We start from the raw sequence: 21,604 nt of genomic DNA, 5'->3' as shown, positions 1-21,604 counted from the left end.
ACTGTTTTAAATGGAGTTAGAAACCTTGAGGAATAAATTGAATATTTGCATATCGTCAAGGGGATGGAATTAGAATTTTCACAGGTTATTTAGAAATATGAGCTAAAGGTGGCTGCAACCTTCCTCTGGGAGGGCACAGCTTAGTGATAGTTTTGCCTTGGTGATTTATCTATTTAATCCTGCCTCATAAATCTTATAGATCACAAGCATTTTGGCTCCAAATTTCTTAGATAATATTGCTGAATAAATCAAATGTGTAGAGAGATAGAGATAGATTGGTATAATTATTATGATGTATGAATACAGACAAGCATATAATATTTAAATTATACATATATATCAACTTTGTCAACTATTTAGAGAGTCCACTGGCTTCTTGGACTTATATAGCAATAAATTGTAAGTAGGTAGTGAAGCGTACCTCTAGAGAAACAAGTAAAAATGTAAATATTTCAAATGTTTTATATTCATTAATTTGGGGCCTCACATATCAAAGACCCTAACTTGCATGAGACACATGAGTTTCTATGCTTGAGCACTTTGGATGGGCTCAAATAAATAATATTATTGAGATAGTCACAGATTTTCATCATAATGTAACAAAACTAGGCACACAAGAGAATAATCCTTCAATATATTTTATTTTGAATACTACCTGATTTACATGAGATAGGAATACTAAATTTATTTTTTGGAAAAAGAGCTGACATTCATTCACACTCAAGGGGTCACATTAAATGATTGTTGATATAGTATAAATTTAGAAATAGAAATATTCTGAGGCCAAAGACTAATATGAAGAAAGATGTAATACAGCAGGCTCTAAAATCCTAGTGCTCTAGATACTTCCAGTACTTTCCTACCCTTTTTCTACTCCTATGTGGGCCATTAATGGATCTTAACCAATCCTATATATCAGAGAGGGAAACTAAAGTCAAGAGAAATTAAATGCTTTGACCGTGATTGTGCAGCTTGCTCGCGGCAGAACCAATATTATAACCGCCATGTTTGGATTCATCTCTCTGTGCTGCTTCCACTGGGGCTATAGAAATATCAACAGTTGCAGAGCGAGTGAAGATTCAAAAACAGAAAGTAAAGGAAATACAACTTATGAGGGTATTAACTGGATGTTCAGAACAAGAGATGACTCTAGAATTTGGCGAATTATGTCTGTCCCTTCTAAATTATGCTAAACTTATCTTGGAGACTTGAGCAGGGAAAGGGTAAGCTTAGTGACTTAACTCTCACTACGTGCTGATGGTTGAATGTATCCACAAGTTATAGTTCATTTTCATCAAGTTGACTTAACTCATGGTGGCCCGTGTGTGTGGAATAGAACTGACCTGCAAGGTTTTCATGGTGTGGACCAAGCCTGTCTGTGAAACTGCTCTGCGTGGGCTTGAACTGCCCAACTGTCAGATCGTAGTTGTGCAGTGCTTAAATAGCAATCCCTGCAGGCACTCTCGAATCCACGAATTGTGGTAAAAATGTCTAAATATTATTGTAGCCTTAAGTGGAAAGTTGAAAGTGCTTAAGTGGAAAGGCAGGGAAAAGAGGAACGCACTCAACAAGCGGGGCTGACCCAGTGGCTGCGCCAATGGACTCAAACACAAGAACAATTGTGAGGGGGCCCAGGGACCGGCATGTGTTGTTCTGTTGGGCACAGGGTCGCTATGGGCCAATGGCACTCAATGGCACCTAACGACAGCCATTTACTTTATTTCTGTCTGTTTTAACTAGTGTGTAAACTAGATTTAAAACTTCAAAAACTATTTTTAATAAATTGTCTTAAAATGTCAGATGCCGTCTGAATCAAACGTAATGGCTCATGGTAAAATGATTTAGGATTTAAAGAAATAATTGCCATGTTTGTCCCTTAGTCACCATCTTCCCACCATGGTGGGAAACCCAGAAATGGGGTCTCTTCCTCCATAAATGATGAGATCGTTCCAGAATGCCACTTTCTGAAGACATACATGTATTTTAGATTTTACCAAAAATATATATATGAAAGCCAGTCTGCTCATTTGTATCTGCCGATAGTAGGCAATCACAGAATGAGGGTGTGGAGGAACAATCCAGCTCTCTTCAGTAAGGATGCCTGGTGGTTCGGTAGTAGTGCAATGCTCAGTGGGAAACAAACCCACCAGCAACTCCACTGGGGGAATGTAGAGGCTTTGAAGCCCTACTCTGCCCTACAGGGTGGTTGTCAGTTGGAATTAGCTCAATAGCATTCTCTTCAGTGCTGCCAGAAAAATCCCTTCTGTCCCCCTCACCCCCCCTACACACACATCCTTCCCCCCAGTGACACTGGAACAGAAGCCAAGGTCAGGCGTGCTTTGGCTCTTTTGCTAGTGACAGTTTTCAGAACTCTTTGAGTTGGAATGTATCACCTGGAAAATATGTATACATTCTTGATACCCTGCTTCATGCCTTCTGGCCTTGCCCCACTAAATGGATTGAACTTCGGTAAATTGAGATGTTACAAAAGACAGACTTTCTTGGTTCTAATCACTTTCTACTATCAGAAAAAAATGACTTTTTAAGTCCCTACACAGGACTCCCATGAGTTGTCAGAAGAATCTTATTCAAAATTGCTGCACACTATCAGACTGGTACCAAAGCTCAGAAAGCATTTCAGAGCCACTTGGTGTCAGGAGCAGATCGAGGTCAGGACCTGCCATGCTTCCGTTGTTGTTCCCCCTTCAATGCACTCAGCCATCAGGTCAGCACTCCCAGACATCTTGTCGTATGTAATAGAAATCTCTTTAGGGAAAACATAATGGGATAAAGATTAACTGGGGGCATTTTCCTTTAAAATGGTGGGGCAGCAGAACTTAAAGAATTCAAAATTGACCATGGCTCATCAGAAGAGCCAATGGGATCAGGTGTCGATCTGGTGGGAAAGTTCTGGCAGAAAAGGTGTCTATCGCAAGACAAAATTGCATGACCAGAGATAAGCACATTAGAGAAAGCTTATAATTAGTTGACCGGTTTCTGACTTGATGTGATCTTTGTTAATTCAAACAAACTAGAAACAGGTGCACAGAGATAGGCCATCTTGGGAACATGCCAGAGGTTTGAAACGACAAGATGGTTTGGTTTGTGTTAGTGTACATGCAGCAGACTAAGAACACTTCATTTCGTCAGAGTTTTCCCCTAAGCATCCATCTGTGAATGCACACAGACCTACATGTACCAGCCACGGCTGTCGTACAAGCCGAGTCTCCTCCTTCACGGCCATCACATTGTGAGTGAGTCAAGCTCTCGGATAAATTGCTCTGGGCTGCTTCTAGTTCAAAAGGACTTGGCTACCCATAAAGCATGGGAGGTTGTGCCTTGCCCAACCTAGCGAGTCACGTAAAAGCGGCTATCCATTCCCATTGGTTCCTGATGATCACAGACGCTGGAGAGTCAAGGGTCAGCTCATACTATGTCACAGGGATACAGGCTCTCCACTGCAATCGATTTGCATCTGCAGAAAAGCAATGCCATTGTATCTTCTATTGGCCAGACCCTGATCTCTGTGCGGTGAGAACCACCAGCCTTCGCCTTTTTCTCATGGCTGAGCTGGTGAAAGAGAAATGAAAATATGCCATTAATGACTTTGTCTATGTGCTTCTTCCTTGTTCCTATTGTCACCCCGCAAAATCAACAAAGCTTTAGCCCAACATGCCATTTAGACCAGAGGCTTGGACTGATGTGTGATGAATGCCCCACCGGGTACGCAGGACCACGCTGTGAGAGGTAAGCGGCACTGCCCTGCCTTTCAAAGGGCTTTCTCCCTTGGGGAGTTATCCCACCAGAGGCAGCGCCATCCTCTGCCCTGCTCTGAAAAACAGCCACCTCGCTGCCGTAAAATAAAGTTTCTCACCATACTTGTCAAATAACTGCATCAGGATTTTGTAGTTTATATTCGCTCTAGAAAATGTGCTATAAATCTCCATTCACTCAGAGAGGAGTTGATTAATGTTTGAATCTTCAAGGTGAAGTACGAAGCTCTAGAATTCTTCGAGAGTGTTGCTCAAGTGGATGGCTGGGCACTGTCAGATTTATCTTCCTGTCTGCATTGGCACCATTTACTTTCATAATTAGGTTTTTTTTCCTTAACGTGTGGCTCCAATGTGTAGTTCATAGTTCAGCAAGTGGTCCATCATTTACCTTCAATGAGTTTGAAAGTGTTTAACAAACTGTAATTTGTTATCATGATTTCTCTTCTCGTCTAATTACGCCACAGCCCATGTCTTCCTGTTGGTTTGACCAGGCTGCAGTTCAGCAGGGCCGTGGGTATGACTTGATGTCATTTGGCGTGATTCTCTCTCCTGGAAAGTTTTTAAAGAAAAGCTGCCTCTCTGTACTCAGTATCAGGATGAAAATGGCTATAGTCCCCCCTTGGTCTCATTGCCAAATATGAGGCACTCTGCGTGAGCACTAAAAATAGTCCCTTCTGTGCCCATCCTTGTGGGAGCAGAAATGACCTGCTCCCACCCACCAGCAGCAAGACCACTCCCGCAGAGGACGATTTCTGCCTGTGCAACCATGTGCTCTTGGCAGACGGCACTCTGGTTCCCACCAGGGGGCATAAAGTCAATGAAGTGGGGTGCAACCCACACGTGTCAAGGGCCTTTCCCAGCAGCCATCAGTACTGTTTTGGAGGAAGGCAGTTGTGTAAACGAGTATGGAAGAACATAAATGGAATAAGTAGGAATTATTTGCAATGAAACACATGGAGAAACTGAATGTCCTTCACTCAAAAGACAGAGAAAGAAAGAAGACAGGTGGGTGGGTGTCTATATTACTTACTTTAATGGGGAAAAGCATATAATTCTCAAGACATTTACATCCTGTGTTTAATCCCCAGCTCAGAACAAGCAACTTCTTTGTTTTTAGCAAGCAGAAAATGACAGCTGCTCTGTGGTGCAAAGTCATTAAATCTACTTATTGAGGGTAGCATGGTCTCTCAAGTATTTACATTATTTTGCTTCGTGCCCCATATTTTTTACATATGTTTCATAATAGTTGCTGAGATTTCTACAATTCAGCATCTGACATTCGATTGAACCAACGTCTGTGTAGCAGCTACCATGTGCCAGGCCCCACCGAATGTTAGGGATACACAGAAGCATCACTCCCTTCTTGCCCTCAAGCAGCCACATTTTTATGTAGGAAGGGTTGCAAGAATTGTGGAGAGAATATTAATCTGAAAAATAAGATCACAAAGGAAGCATGATTTACTGTTAAAAATATGTTTCATCTGGTTTTTTAAAAAATGGACACATGCCTGTGCAGATGGGAAATGCTATTTTTCAATTTCAATTTTTTTCAATAAAATAGTATCTTCAACTATTTCTATGTAGAAGATTATTCTGTAGACTGTATTTTTCTAGCCAGCATTTGGTTGAGGGTTTTCCAGGAGGATTTGGGATTTATCATTTCTCGGTGTTTATCTGCACTCCACTTCTATGAGATGGATTCCAAGACTAGGGGAAACATTTTTTGAGACTTGGGGGTTGAAGTGGAAGGGAGGCAGGATGTTCAGAGAAAGGAGGAGATAGCAGTTATATTGAAAACCTTATCATCTAAACTATGCTGTGTGATGTCATTTGTGTTACTAGCTAATGTACCTCACAGACCTGGCATCAGCATTTAAAATTGAAGGCAAGTGAATGTTGCAGCTCACTGATGTGTAAACTAAGTCATGTAAAGCAACACACACACACACACACACACTCAAGAGTGGGCTTTTCAAGTTGTAAATGTTCCTAGAACAACATATTCTGTGATCATTTAACACTGAGAAGCAGTTAATGGCGCATTAGAAGTTTTGGCATGTCCTGCAATAACATGCCCTGCATGTTCAATTAGGCCTTTCCTACATTTATATGACTACAGCCCCCCCACCCCTATTTCTTTTATGTAGCAAGATCCTACAGCTGGGGTGGGAGGTGCTAGACCATGGGAACATAGTCTCAGCCAATTCAAAATTGTTGTTTATTTCCTTCCATGCTAGAATCAAAGTTCTAACAAGCTTACCTAGTAGAGGTGTGTGTGTGTGTGTGTGTGTGTGTGTGTGTGTGTGTGTGTGTGTGTGTAGACAATCTGTGGTACTACCAACTATTTATCCAAGTATGTTTCTGCTTACATATTTCTTTTTTCTGTCCTATTGACAACCCTACCCTCCAAATCTAACAAACTCTTCCCACCATCCACATATAACCCACAGGGATCACTCTTCTGCCATTTCACACATCCTCAGGGGGTTGCTAGCACTACCAAACAAGTTACCACAAAAGGGGGACTTTAAATAACAAAATCTTATTTTCTCCAGTTCTGGAGAGTAGAAGTCCACAGAAAAAAATGGAAGCAAAATGTCTGGCTGGACCAGAGGATGGACACTGGTACAGATAGGAACCAGAAACACAGGGTAGATAGAGGGTAAATTGTAAAGAGGGAACCAATTACAAGCATCTACATGTGACCTCCTCCCTGGGGAACAGACAACAGAAAAGTGGGTGAAGGGAGACATTGGACAGGGCAAGATATGACAAAATAATAATTTATAAGTTATCAAGGGTTCCTGAGGGATGGGGGAGCAGGGAGGGAGGGGACAAAATGAGGACCTGATGCCAGGGGCTTAAGTGGAGAGCAAATGTTTTGAGATTGATGAGGGCAATGAAAGTACAAATGTGCTTTACAGAATTGATGTATGTATGGATTGTGATTAGAGTTGTATGAGCCCCTAATAAAACGATTAAGAAAGAAAGAAAGAAAATGGAAGAAAAGTATCTGCTGAGCCATGCTCCCTCCGAAGGTTGTAGGGAAGAGCCTCCTCTTTCTCCTCCTAGCTTCGAATGGTTGCCAGCAAGGGTTGGTGCTCTTTCTCTTGAACTGGAGTCACTCAATCCCTGCCTTCCTCTGGACCTGGCTATCTTTTCTTTGAGGTGTGTCTGGGAAAAGCACTGATTTTACAATGTAGGCTATGGATTTGGGAGGAACTTTGCTGAAGACAGGATTAAATTAAAGAGAATTCCCATCCATATTGTTACTTTCTTCCCTTCTCACTCTTCTTTTACTCTTTCATTTTCTTTTGCATTCTCCCCTCCTTTCACCTTGTTCCTCAGTTACGGGTGCACGTGCATTTAAGATATCACTTTTCAAAGCATTGCAGTTTGCTGAGGTCACAAGTTAACTTACGAACGTGAAAACGAACCTTGACTTTGCTTTATCAAAATGTCCGTCTCTAGAAAGAAATCCAATAAGCTGTTTAAACTGTGTTCTTCTACCTTGAACATGAGAAAAGGCCTGAGATTCAAAGCGAAATTGGTTTGGGGAGAAGTGATGAATCTGAGAAGATAGAAATATATGTAATTTTCTAAACCCACAACTCTTACTGATTTAACTGATCAGACAAAAAATTCTATTATTATTCCTTTAAAAAGTTAAGTGATTAGTAAAGTGGTATTTACTTAATCTAGAAATAATTTTTAACTCCAGATGAAAGGTTTGTATAAATTTCTAAGAATATTATTATTTATATTAAAAGTCATGCATAAAGGAATACCAGGGAGGGGAATCTGAATATAGACACTTGTCCCCACTTTTAAGTAAAGTGGTATATGAATTGTCTCATATATATTCGCAAGTTTCCATTATATATTCTACACCCAAAATAAAAGACGCTTGCTTCTTCAGTTACTCTACATAAATGTGGTCATTTTCTCTCTGATGAGAGGGTTTTCATCTTTATTTTGTTTTTGTTGTTTTTATGTAGTAGAATTAATTAGTATATATGTTAAGAAAATTTTCCAGATCCCGTTATATACTGCTCTATCTTCTGAGGACAGAAAGTCATTTTAATGGAAGCGAGCTAAAAATAATAGGTTTTAGTTGGCTATAATAATGATCATTTTGTATCCTCATTCCAGTGGAGGAAAGTCTCTCTCCTTGAGGTAAACAAAATATGATGTGAATATATATGCATGTGATCATAAGTCCTGAATATCAAATAAGCTGCGAAGAACTGGGTTAAAATTCAAAAGGATAGCCGTATTATCTTTATTGAATAGCACTCCTGAAGGCATTAGGAGGGATTTTATGCATCAAAATGTTAGTTCATATCTTATAAAAAAGAATTAATAGGCAATTATATTTGTGAGTGGCATTATCTTTCCAAGGAATATTTATACAAATGCCTTCACAATTTGGTAAACTGTTTTGTGAATATAATTAAAACTAGTAATCCCTTCATTTTAAAAAGTTACAAGAAAAGCTTAAATCTATGAGGTTCTTAAGGCACACACACATTTTCTAGCAAGCTTAATCAGTTTATCCATCTGAAATTAATGACTTGGACGCATCATTATGATGCTGTGAAAGTTTCTCCAAAATAATGCATTGCACTTAGCCATTTCTATCTTAAATGGTAGAGGACTGGTCTCAAAACAATGACTCCCATACCTATGACTAAATGAGAATGAACCTGGTTTACCATGGGAGGAAATTTAGTTTTTCCCTGTTGTTCCTGTTGTTCTCCTTCAATTTTGACTTCACACACACACACACACACACACACACACAACTTTTTATTATGACCATACCCCCAAAAATCAATCAAACAAAAATACAAACAAAATCACTGCCATTGAGTTGATGTCAGCGGATAGTGGCCATACAGGACAGAGTAGAACTGTCTCTGTGACTTCCCAAAACTCTACGGAAAGCCCTACCGTTCTCCCAAGGCTGGCTGGTGGATTCGAACTGCTGACCTTGAAGATCACAGGCCAGTGTGTAACCCTCTATACCACCAAGGCTTAGAAGAAGTAACATAGCTAGTCTAATCCTAAGATTCAAGAGGCCCTGTATTATTTCTCTGTTGGCAAAGCTAATTTAATACGAAGGAAGAGTAAACGTTAACTGAAAAACAGTCCAGAATACACTTACGTGCTCACACCTTAAGTATGCATCTGTGTGACTTTGAGAATCTTTTTTAAAGATCATTTTATTGGGGGCTCTTACAGCTCCTATAACAATCCATACATCTATTGTATCTAGCATATTTGGACATATGTTGCCATCATCTTTTTCTAAACATTTACTCTATTTGGGCCATTGGTATCAACTTCTCTTTTTTCCCTCATTTCCTCACCCTCCCACCCTCATGGACCCTTGATAAATTATACATTACTATTATTTTCATATCTTACACTGACCATTATCTTCCATCCCCCACATTTCTGTTATTTGTCCCCCTTTTGGGGGAGGGTAATATTTAAATATAACTTTGAAGCAAGATAAACTCCATCCGCTAATATTTAAGGGTCCCTAGGGGTGTGGTGGTTGAGTGTTGAGCTTCTAATTTCAAGGTCAACAATTCAAACCCACCAGCTGCTCTGATGGAGAAAGAAGAGGCTTTACACTCCTACAAAGAGAGAGTTACCTTCTCAGAAACCCCCCTCCCCCCGCCCCCAGGCAGTTCTACCCTGTCCTCCAGGGTCCATATGAAGAGTTGGAAATGGCTTGAGGGCAGTGTGATAATGGTAAAGATCTTTTTTACTATTCCTTAAAAATGAATTAACTTGTAATGTTATTATTGTTTTCTGGATATTCGGCAAAATAGTATTTGCCCACTAAGGAAAAACAAAACAAGCGTGAGCTGGCATGGGCAGTGGGTGCAAAGGTGCTGTTCAACATCACCTTATGGCATGTCGCCCTTCTGTGCGGCGTGCCTTCTCTGAGTTCCCTCAGGAAGGACTGTCGAGGAAGAGCTGCCTGTGAAGGAATGTGCAAATATGGGTATATCTATTTTTAATACATAGGGACCTGCTGAGATATTTTGGAGGGGACCCAAATAATAATGAGAATATTTTGAGTCCCTATTTTTGATTTAATAAGTTCTGGAATTCTTCAGCTGCTGAACTTTCTTGTGAGCCTGTTTCTTCATAACAAGCTTTGTGCTGTACCAACAGCACAAAGTGTGAGCCTTACGTATTTGTACAGAAAACAACCCACTGGAGGGGATCCATAAGACGTGGGGCACTACAAAGGCTTTCCATCATGGACCTGCGCTCCTCCAGCGGTCCAGGAGCCGATGTAGTATGATGCTCTGATCTCGCCTTAATTGCTCATGACAAGATTCTTTTTTCCTGCCTGAAATCTAATTACTGGTGAGGCTGGCAGGATTTCATTTTTGTAGCTTCAGGGTAGTTATAGGACAAATGAAACTTTTTTTTTAATTACCTTGCATTTGAGAAGATGTACTTATAAGGAAACCTAGCATCTTGTCAGGTAGGTGCTGTGAAAAGTCTGTAAACATTGCCCCGATGGATTTCATGACTTCCTTCAAATGCTTATCGATGAAAATTTTCACCTAGGTGCGCAGAAGGCTATTTTGGACAACCTTCCGTACCTGGAGGATCATGTCAGCCATGCCAATGCAATGACAACCTTGACTTCTCCATCCCTGGCAGCTGTGACAGCTTGTCTGGTTCCTGTGTGATATGTAAGCCAGGTACAACAGGCCGGTATTGTGAGCTCTGCGCGGATGGGTATTTCGGAGACGCGGTGGATGCAAAGAACTGTCAGCGTAAGTCCTGAAATATTGCTGCCCCTGACAGAATTGATGCATTTTCCCTCGGAATAAATGATGAGTTCCTGAATGGGGATTGAAGAGTAAAAAATTATGTATAATATATATATATGATATGTGCATAGAATATATACACTAACTGTGTATCCTAAAGTATTTCTTTGCATAGCAAATATAGCAAATCTTTTGAAAATCACTGCATCGTTGAAGTATTTTGCAAGAGACATGCATTAAAATGGAGATTTTTTTTTAATGAACTTATGTCTATTGGAGGGAGGGATCATTTGTCAATGTCAATTACATTTTACCTCTTTTTGTTTATCTCCACTTTAAACATTGCTGGCAATAAATGTATTTGCCTATATTATTTCATCATTGCTAACAGTGAAGCTAATGGGTTAGGCATCTGTAGGTGCGCTTTGCATTCTTACACAGCATAACAGATGTTAACATTCTATCAAGTTCCTTATGTACTGACATGTGTAAATCTTGAATTATTCGTTTCAGATTAGAAATATTAATAGACTGCTATTGCTCTGTTGTGGTTGTTTCCCATCATATTAGCTACCATAGGGCTTCCTCCGCATTAATAGGGTCTCTCCTTCATCTTCATTCTCTGAGCTGTATTTATAGGTGTTGCTAGAATTTACAAATCCTTTAAATTAGTGACAACTAAAGTGTGAAGATGTCCTTCCTGGGGAAAGTCAAACAGAATGTTTGTCCACATTAGCACACCAATACCCTATGCTGCCAGCACCAGATCATCTGCTGCTAACTTGAGTCAAGGCAGTTTATTTCTGGCAAACTCGTTAGGGAAGAAAGGGCTCTTTCATGCATCCAGTGTAGCCAAGGACCTGCAGAATTTTAGAAACTGCTATAAATATAGTCTCTCTTTAATCCTTACTGTACCATCAAAGACCTGGTAGACCCTCCATTTCAATAAAAAAAAAAATGTATCTCTCCCTCCTCATAAGATAGAGGGTTGGGTGTCAGGTATTTTAGCATTTAAAAATAACAATTTGTTGAATAAGAAATCAAACACTCCAGATCTGTGTTCAGTCTTGAAATCTCTCTGGATAACTCCACTCTAGTAATGTTACCCCACCATAGGTCTGTAGGGTGTCAACACACATAGGGACCTGTGTGCTGGTGTGCAGCTGAGCACTATTGTCACTGATAGTTCAAATACTAGCAGGGTCAAAGTGAGCACATTTCAGCAGAGCTTCCAGACTAAGAACAGACTCCAAAGAAGGAATTAACTGGCCACTTCATAAGGATAAGCTGCTCAAAAACCCTATGGACTGAAAATTAATTTTCTTATCAACAAAAAAAAATCATTAAATAAATTAACTCAATGGGACATTTCAAAGGTAGATAGGAACTACAGTATGAAATAATGAAGCATGCGATGATCTGAAAGAAGACACTCAGCATTTCTCAAGCTGAAATAACTGGAGAAAAAATTCATGCCTCAAATTGAAATATTGAAGGATTCTAGAGGCAAACTACTGAATAATGCAAGAATTATACCACATATAATCCACTATACCACATATAATCAACCATTTCAAGAAGGAGCATATGATCAAGAGCCAATTATATGAATAAAAGAAGTAAGGTACCCTAAAGATGTTGAAAAATTAGTTTCCAGGAATTGAATGTCAATTGTGATCTTTGAAAAAAATAAATCCAGTACCAGACATGCTCACATATCCATGTCAAGAAACATGGAGGACAGCTACCTGGGCAAAAGAGTGCAAAATCCATATTTTGTGTTTATTTCAAAAAGGTGATATAACAGAATGTGAAAATTATCAAACAACACGATTACTATTGCACCCAAGTAAAATTTTACAGAAGATAGTTCAAAACATTCCCAGCAGTACTTCAACAAGAAACTGCCAGGAGTTCAAACCTGATTTCAAAGAGGATGTGCAGCGAGGGTCAGCTCGCTGTATTGATGTTACATGGACCTTGGCTCAAAGCAGAGAATACCACAAAGATGTGTACCTGTGTTTTATTGAATACCCGAAAGCATTTCACTGTGGAGGATCATGAAACCTTATGGATATCATTATGGAAACCTTATGGAGAGTGAGAATTCCAGAACTCTTCATTGAACTCAAGCAAAATCTTTACATAGACAAACTAAACCCAGTGATATTAAGTCAATTTTAACTCACAGTGTAGAACAGCCCCCTATGGGTTTCTGAAACTGTGAAAGCCTCGTCTTTCTCAGGTGGAGTGGCTAGTGGTTTATAATTGCTTATCCTTTGGTGAGCAGGCCAAAGCATACCCTCTGCACCACCAACACCCTTGTGCACAGACCAAGAAGCAGTTATTCGAACAGAATAATGGAATACTGAATAGTTTAAAATAAGAAAAATTGTGGGTCAGTAATGTATCCTTCTACTGTAATTACTCAATCTGTGTATTCTGCAAATAATCTGAGAAGCTGGCAGGAGACAGAAATCGAAGAAGAGAGAGACATTAGAATTGGTGGATGACTCATTAACAATCTGCAGTAAGCAGATTACCCAACTTTGCTTGCTGAAAGCAAGGCTGTTTGGAAGCACTGACACAGCTCAAAGACTGCAGCCTTTAGTTTGGTTCGTGCCTTGTGGTGCAGAGACTTATTTGATAAGGCTGTTTCACAAGAGTCTGTAACCCCCTCTGAAGGACACACTGCAAGTCTTCTTTTCTTAATGAGTAAGAAGAGAAGAGAGGAAGATGCTGACAGGGTACAGTTTTTGGTGATTCTTAACAAGGTTAATTGTGGTTGTGAATGCTTGGAACTTAGCCAACAGAATTGGTCAATGTTGCTCTGCAGCTGGGTGTAAAATGAAAAATGTCAGAAGCTAGAAAGGGAGATCATACTACTATCAAGAAAGAATATCCTGGATTTGAGTTTGTTCTTTGCACCTTGAGATTAAAGTTAATTAAATCTGCTTGATCTCTGGACATTATGGTTTAGCAAATCTGGCCCCCCAAATTAAGTGCCTAGGGGCACCCCACTCCAACAAGCAAGCAAAAAGCAGAAGAGGAATGATGACAGAGGGGTAGCTCCTGAAACAAGAGCATAACAGAGCAGTGGACGTCTTAGCTCACCAAGTGGGTGAACCCCATTCATTTTGGTGGAAGGTTTGCTTGCTACAGTGGGGTACCGCCAGACCCTTATTTTGGGGAGCTTGGTTTGCTAGTCCACAGCATTTGGGGCTGACATTCATGGTGGAATGGGTTACCCTTTGGACATTGCTAGCAGTATTAAAACAACTTTGGACATTACCTAAGCAGGCAGAGGTCAGAAACGAGGTTGTCCTGACCAAAGAACTCTATTCTGAACATTTGTTATCCTAAATTAAACCTATTCACTTCCTTAGTAAAACCCATAATCATGCATATGGCCTGTGAGTTCTGCGTGGCCAATATAAAGAATTATCAAAGACAGATGGAAAGTAGAGCAAGTGCTTTGGGAGTCAGAATGAGGAGAAGAGTTGGAAAGGGAAGGCATGTCTTCCTTCTGCCTCCTAAGAACTGGCCTCAGGTGGATGTAGAATTTGATTCCCCACTTCCTACCATGCGAAGCCAGAGGGATTCTGATGTTACACAACAACATGTATTTTATATCTCATCCTAAGAAAAACAAACATACTAACAACTGGACTGATAAGCAGCATCGTAATATATGTAAAACTGATTAAAGTTGTCAATGATTTCATTTACTTGGATTCACTATTAATGCTGATGGAATCACAAGTCAAAAAAAATCAAACAGTTTATTTAATTGGACCAATCTGTTCGCAACGACTTCTTCATGTTAATTTGAGAATTAAGGTTCACCTGATCTCAGCCATGGTATTTTCAATCTCTTCAAATGCATGCCAAAAATTGGGCAATGAATAAGTAAGACAGAAGAACCGATGCCTTTGACTTAGTGAAGAACGTTAAATATGCCATGAACTGCTCAAAGAAGAAACATGTTGGCCAAATGCTTCCCATGGGAGAGGATGATGAGCTTTAGTATGATGTACTTCATCCACGTTTTCAAGAAGGACAGACCCCTGGAAATGACGTCATGCTTGGGAAAGTGGAGGGTCACAGAAAACGAAGAAGAATCCCCAATGCGATGGATTGACCTGCCTCCTGTAATAACAGGCTCAAGCACAGCAGTGATGATGAGGAAGGCCCCGGCTGGGCAGGGTTTCTTCTGGTACCCATGGGGTGGCTGTGAGTGGGGACCTGGTGGCGTAAAACAACAACCAACCATGCGTAGAGAGTATTTAGTAAGCTTCCACTGCCTGGGGATATTCATCTCTAATAACTCTCAAAGTGCCTGTAGTAGCCATGAGTGTCACGGTTCATCGACTCTCATCCATGCTAATCCTTTCAGGAGCTCTCTCTCTGTTTTCCAGTACCACCTCCCTCAAAAGTGAGATGGTTCCACACATTTAACTATGGTGAACTTATGATTTGAGGCACAAAGTCCTAAGAACACATGAAAGATACTAAAAATTTTAAATCATTACTCATGTAGATCTTTTAATGAAAATTTTAAAATATAAGAAACCTCCCTTGTTACTGTTTCATATTTATAATAGCTCTTTTACGCATAGGTGGTAAGCCCTCAAGAGAGTCCATATAATAAGCTCCTATTTTATTTTGCTTTAGATTTGTTCATTAAAAGTATATCATTCCAAAGATACATATTTCCTTATATAAATTTATGTATATAGTTTGTGTAATACTTTAAAACTTAAAATGACACTGAAAGTAATTCTAATAGTGTTTTTTGCCACTATGGAATTAACTCATTGCTTCGTTTATTTAAGATAAATTTAAGAAAATGTGACTTTTAAATTCTGAATGATTTAATCATTTAAATGTGTGTGTGTGTGCACAAGAAATTGCATGGTGTATCTACAAAATTTCAAGTTCTCAAAGAAAAACACATACTTAGATCTTTTTCCTCCCCATTTTTCCTTACTACTTTTATGCTGTCACTGAGTAAAATGACTACATGTTGAGGCAGGTTTCTCAAAGATCAAGTACAGGCATCGAGTGAAGTCTTGGTTTCTCAAAGATCACAGTACAGGCAGCGAGTGAAGTCTTGGTTTCTCAAAGATCAAGTACAGGCATCGAGTGAAGTCTTGGTTTCTCAAAGATCATGGTACAGGCATCGAGTGAAGTCTTGGTTTCTCAAAGATCATGGTACAGGCATCGAGTGAAGTCTTGGTTTCTCAAAGATCATGGTACAGGCATCGAGTGAAGTCTTGGTTTCTCAAAGATCATGGTACAGGCATCACTGCAAAGTCACTGATGGCCAGTTTGGAACGTGGTGTCAATAGTAGTTTATGTATTGGGTTGCTAACAGGAAGATCAGCAGTTCAAAACCAGCAGCTGAGAAATAGATGAGGCTTTCTACTGCTGTGTATATTTACGGTCTTGGAAACCCATATTCTCTCCTCTATGGTCTCTATGAGTCAGAATCAACTTGATGGCAATGAAAGTGAATGGGCAAACTTTGCTGGAAACAGCAACAAAAAACAAGCACTCTTTGGAGAAGCTTGGGGAAAATGTAGGCGAGTGGGATAGGCTGATGGAGGATTTATGTATAATGTGTTTATAAGCTGTGCTCAAACAAAATTATTGGACATTTTACAAAGTTCACCAGAGCCATCTATGAATCATCTAAACCTTATGTTTACCCCTCCACACCCAATATTTTAAGTCAGGTAGTAAGGCCTACCACTAAACGTACCCTTGTAGTTTATAGAGTAAGACATTTATTGCCATTCTCTTTGTGGGCAGACTCGTACATTTTAGACTGATTTATTATATTTCAGAATGACATTAAATGACTTCATGAAAGAAAAATGTCAAAAATGTACTTAACCTAAATATAGTTTCTATCTTGGAGAAAGAGTTTAAAATTTAACATCAGAGCTTTAGACTCTCAAATCATAAGTCTACATACCTAATATAAAAGAACAGAAATGTTTTTATTAATGTATGCTTTTTAACATAAAGGTATATTTTGTTATTTTGCTTCAAGCTCATTTTTACAATTTTAAAACAAAACCCAGTACATTACAAATAATCATGCAAATAAACAAATTGTTAAAATGTTCCTTGATTCATTGTGATGTGAATATTATGCCATGCATTCTATAAATTTTGGGATTTTTCTCAAAAATTCATTACTTCCCATGTAATATACTTTACATCTTAATCTAATCTATCCATAAAGAAGCAAATGCATTGGAGGAGTGATGGTGTTGTGGTCCGGGAACCTAGACTCAGCTGTATCACCAACTCACTTGCTTTGTACTTGCTAAGGGACCACTTGGTCCTCACCCACCCCTACCCTTTGTGCCACAGAGAGCGCCCCCGCCTGGAGGTAGCTTTGTACAAACTCCAGCTGATCGGACTGGTGGTGTCTTTTGCTCCCAACTGAAGAGGGATGATATGACTGCCAAACTTTTAATGGCATGTCTATGCGTGCAGCATTGTTGTAGAGACCAAATGACACCATGCAGAGGACAGCGCTAAAAGAGCAATAACCCATGACTTTGAATGCGCTAGTTGGAGGATATTGTTATTTAAGAAGCCTGTAAGATAACGAGGCAGTTTTTCCTGACCACCGATCTTTCCCCGTTTTGCAGCATGTCGCTGTCATGCCAACGGCTCCTTCTCCGAGGTGTGCCACGCTCAGACGGGGCAGTGTGACTGCAAGCCCAACGTGCAAGGCTGGAGGTGTGATGAGTGTAAGGTAAGGGGCAGCCGAGGGCCCGGAGCTGTCTCCTTCTTGAAGGACAGAGTTAGCTTTTCATGGCATGGGTCGTACGCCTTCAAATCCTGAAAGAGGGGAAATAATTCTCTCACTTAACGCGTGCGGTTAATGTGATGTCTGACATGGCTTTCCAGTTAGAACGCAAAGAGCATGCTGCACAGGAAACATTCGACCTTCCAACTACGCAGGACTTTGTGTGATATTTGCTAATCGTCGCTTGTTTCTGAATGAAGTAATAGAGGAACCTCGTCCTGTTCTGTGAAGAAGAACACACTCTTTCCTTTGCCTTTGTGTACGCCTATTTGGTAGAATTAAAATGCTTCCAGCAAGCACTTTCATCGAGTTCCATCCTTTAGCCGTCAGTTCTAATGAGCATTCTACTTAGCAAAAGTTTTAGTAAAGAAGTGAATCGAGGTATTTTTTAAGAGATTGTGCAGAATGGAAATATTTCATTAAACTGTGCTGCCCTCCGTGCCTGAGGATGGTGCCCTACTCTGCATGGGCCGGGGCCTACCTTCTCATAGTAGGTCTCCTTGATGGTCAATATTCTTCTGCAAAAGCAAGAGTTTTGTTGTTTTTCATCTTTCGCTTTCCTCTAGGCTAGTTGGAAAATAACAACTTCAATCTTATGTTTTTTCCTACCACCCCCACCCCCTCTCTGGCTTTTCAAGCCCAGTATGTGGTGGGACCCTGAGAAGCACATCTGTGTGTCATGTGCCTGCAATCCCACCGGCTCTGTGTCACCACAGTGTGACAGAACAGGACAATGTGTTTGCAGAGCAGGCTTCATAGGCAAGCTGTGCGACCTTGGCAGGCAGGTGCACCGGCAGGAAGAGCACCGGCCACAGAGGGCTCACGGCGTCCTGGGAAGACCCAGGACCTGGAGTTCCAGCAGCTCCAGTGGGTGCCCACGGGGAGCCTATCGGGCCCCAGCTCCGGTAACCCCCGAGGCTCTGCATGCCTTGGGCCTGAGCATGTTGTGTTCCGTGTGTGGCGGCTGGTGTCCCTGGTGGCATTTTACCAAATGATGCTTGCTAAGATTGCAAATGGAAAACTTAGACTCTCTCTGATCGAAGGCTTTAAAAATAGCTTTCCATATGCTTTTAAGGGTATTTGATTTCACAGTTTCATGAAAGTTTCGATTAACCCTTGAATGGTATAAGTCAAAGGAAACGGAATTGGTAGGAACGTACATTTTAGAAAGGGAAGCGTCCCCGTGCATCCTTTCTTTAAACTCGCTGTGGACAAGTGAAGGGACACCAGCACAGAGAAGGCCTTTGCCAAGGCCCCTCAGTCCACTGATCACAGGTGTCTGTCTCTACGACTGATGGGATGTGTTTCCTTCCCTGCATTTCAACAGTCTTAAGACATGTCCCACACTCTCTATATTTTAAGTGGCTACCTGCCATTTCATCTGGCCTAAGGGTTTGGTACCTTTCCACATCATAATCTTGCTCCCCCGTACAACCAACAAAAGTTCACAATGCAGGGGTTGGGTACTTGTCTCCTCAGCAGAAGGTTAGTAGTTAGAAACCACTTTATGCTCCTCGGGAGAAAGACGGGGCAGTGCACATCCAGAAAGATGGACAGCCTTGGAAACCTATGGGGCAGTTCTCCTCGGCCCTACAAAGGGCTACTGTGTGTCAGAAGCCATGCCAAAGAGATTTCTTTTTTTGGCTTGTTTTTCTGTGGGTTTTTTAAAGAATTAAAACAAACCCAGAAAACATATGTTCATACACCACAAATATTCAGTATCTGCAAATTTAGGATGATAGCTTTCTGCTACAGAAAAAGGGACTAGACCCCCTGAAGTATATCTCTCAGATAAAAAGAAGAGGAGGCAGAGGGTGGAGGAAAGAGAAGGAGCCCTGGTGGGTGATGTAGTGGGTTGGGAGTTGGGCTGCTAACCTCAAGTTCAACTATTTAAGCCCACCATCCTCTCTGAGGAAGAAAGAGAAGATTGCCTACCCTCCTCAGCTCCACAGCTGTGGAAACGCACAGGGGTAGTTCTACTCCATATTGAAGGATCACTAGGAGTGGGAAGTGAACTTGGGAACAGAGACGGAAAGGAGAGGGGGTCACAAGCAGGCAAGTAGATAGATCCATGGCTGAGGTGCAGAATCACAAGGAACAAGACTTTTTGATGGAGACACAGTCTGGGGAGGAGGAGGTGGAGACTCAATCTGGGGGAAGGTGGAGGAAGGGTTAGAAGCAGGAGAGAGTGAAGAAAACCGCAAAGGGGAACAAAAAAGAATGATATTTTCATTTCTTGGCTTAATATTATATATTTGAAGAAAATAACCTTTGATATCAGACTGCATGTGCTGAAATCCAAGATTCAAGAGTCCCTGTGCCTAAGACAAGTTGCACAATGCATTCTACAGTTCGACACTTTCATCTCTGCAGGACTCAGTTCCTAAAATGTGTGTCTACTTGAGTCCTTTAAGTAGTCAAAAACAAGACCTATTACGGAGAAATTCCTTTGCAAGATGCAGGTGGGGAGACCAAGGACAGAGCGGAGAGCCTTGTGTGTGTAACACAAGTCTGATGCTTGTAAAAGGAGAAAAGGGAGGCGGGCTGGCAGTGCCTCTGCCGAAATCTTTACTCATGACCCAACTGATGGGACGTGCTCTCAGAGACTTGACCTGTTAGAGAAGTTCTTCATTGGGCATGAAGATTCGTGCTCCTTGTCCCATCAGTCCTGACTGGGAGAAGGGTGACCTGGGGTGTGTGCCTCTGTGTGGTTCATCATCTGCCATCCACACAAGCGGCCCTTGTGCCTGGAGAGGAAGGTGTCACGCGGTATCTGCAGGGATAGCTCAGAGTAGTAGTGGGGTTAGGGCATCAGACGTACACATAGAATGTTCACAGTGCACACTAGGTAGTATCACCATTACTATTTAATAAATGAAGATCATTTTATGTGTGTGGTAGGTAACTCTGGTAGGACAGTGGCTATGTCCTTGTCTGCAACCCACATGGTTGGCAGTTCAAAACCACCAGGGCCTCCATAGGAAAAAGAATGGGCTTTCTACTCCCATAAAAGAGTTACAGTCTCAGAAACCCACAGTGGCTAACGATGAGTCAGCATTGACTTGATGGCCATGAGTTTGGTTGGTTTTTTAATGTAACTTTATTTTTTTGGTGCATGCAAATAAAGATATTTAGGAACTAAAGATCATGAGTTCTCCAAATCACTATTAAAAAGAAAATAATTTAACACATTATGTGCTAATAATTATTTAGGTACAGAGATGTCAATTTGTTTGTTTATGTGAAATTTTTCTTTGGGTGGTTATGTGACTGAAATCACATTGCAAATTTAACTCAGTGTACTTTAAAAATTTGAACTTATATTCTATGCATATTCATATCATTAAAACTTGTGTAAAACAGAACATTAATGATTGCTATAATCTCACAGCATGAATGTATCATCCATCCAATGACTATTCTAACAATGAACGTGCTCTTTATTACTATGATGAATATTGCTGCATTGGGCACGCTTTCACATTAGCCTTCGCCCAATGGCTAACATTTCTTTAGGACAAGTGTCTGGGATTTTACTTTGATTTCTATACAGGAATCAAAATGAAAAATATCTTTTAAGTTTTCCCTATATAACACAATTTCTTATTATAGCATCTGATTTAGAGTTAGAAATAAATATGTCAGCAGTAAATGTAAAGATGAAAAGATTATAAAATTCTAGAATCCCAGTTTACACTTTAAATATAAAACTATTTTTAGCTATCATCATTTTGCAAGATTAATTTTGAATGTGATTTTTTCTGTGACTTATTGTTAATAGTTAAAATTAATGACATACATATATAATGATGTATCTTCATTTCTCTTTGGGTGGCTCACATTAAGAGGCAAGATTTATTTTTTAACAAGAAGTAATTATTAAATCTAATTTTCCAGAATAGAAATTATTTTTGCAAAGAAGTAATTACTAAGACTAATTTTTCAGATTTAAGTATCATAATAATGTGACATACTTTCTATTAAAAATTACAACCTTGACATACTTTACATAGAATCTAAGCTTCCCATTGTTCTATTAGAAGTGATTGCTAATCCATCAGCACTTTCAAATGCAGTCACATTGGAGCTGATAACATGTATTTCTAAGCAAGTCAGCCAAGGCGAGTCAGGGTACCTTAGCCATAGGACTCTCATTGTAAATGTACCCCATCGGCTGTGCATACCTCACCAGGATC

The 21,604-nt window shown here is 40.3% G+C and overlaps 1 protein-coding gene across 1 annotated transcript in view; it reads left to right on the top strand.

The window, feature by feature from the left end:
- LAMA2 (laminin subunit alpha 2) overlaps positions 1-21,604 on the top strand; it is a 636,281-nt gene that overhangs the window by 391,351 nt on the left and 223,326 nt on the right. The window contains exons 18-20 of the mRNA XM_075554570.1: positions 3,661-3,747; positions 10,371-10,582; positions 17,248-17,354. Of these exons, the coding sequence (XP_075410685.1) occupies positions 3,661-3,747; positions 10,371-10,582; positions 17,248-17,354 (406 nt within the window). The remainder of the gene's footprint in view (positions 1-3,660; positions 3,748-10,370; positions 10,583-17,247; positions 17,355-21,604) is intronic.

Source organism: Tenrec ecaudatus, chromosome 7 (genome assembly GCF_050624435.1).
Source record: "Tenrec ecaudatus isolate mTenEca1 chromosome 7, mTenEca1.hap1, whole genome shotgun sequence".
NCBI classification, from domain to species: Eukaryota; Metazoa; Chordata; class Mammalia; order Afrosoricida; family Tenrecidae; genus Tenrec; species Tenrec ecaudatus.
Note: the sequence above shows the minus strand (reverse complement) of the source record. Positions and strands in the feature narration are given on the sequence as shown.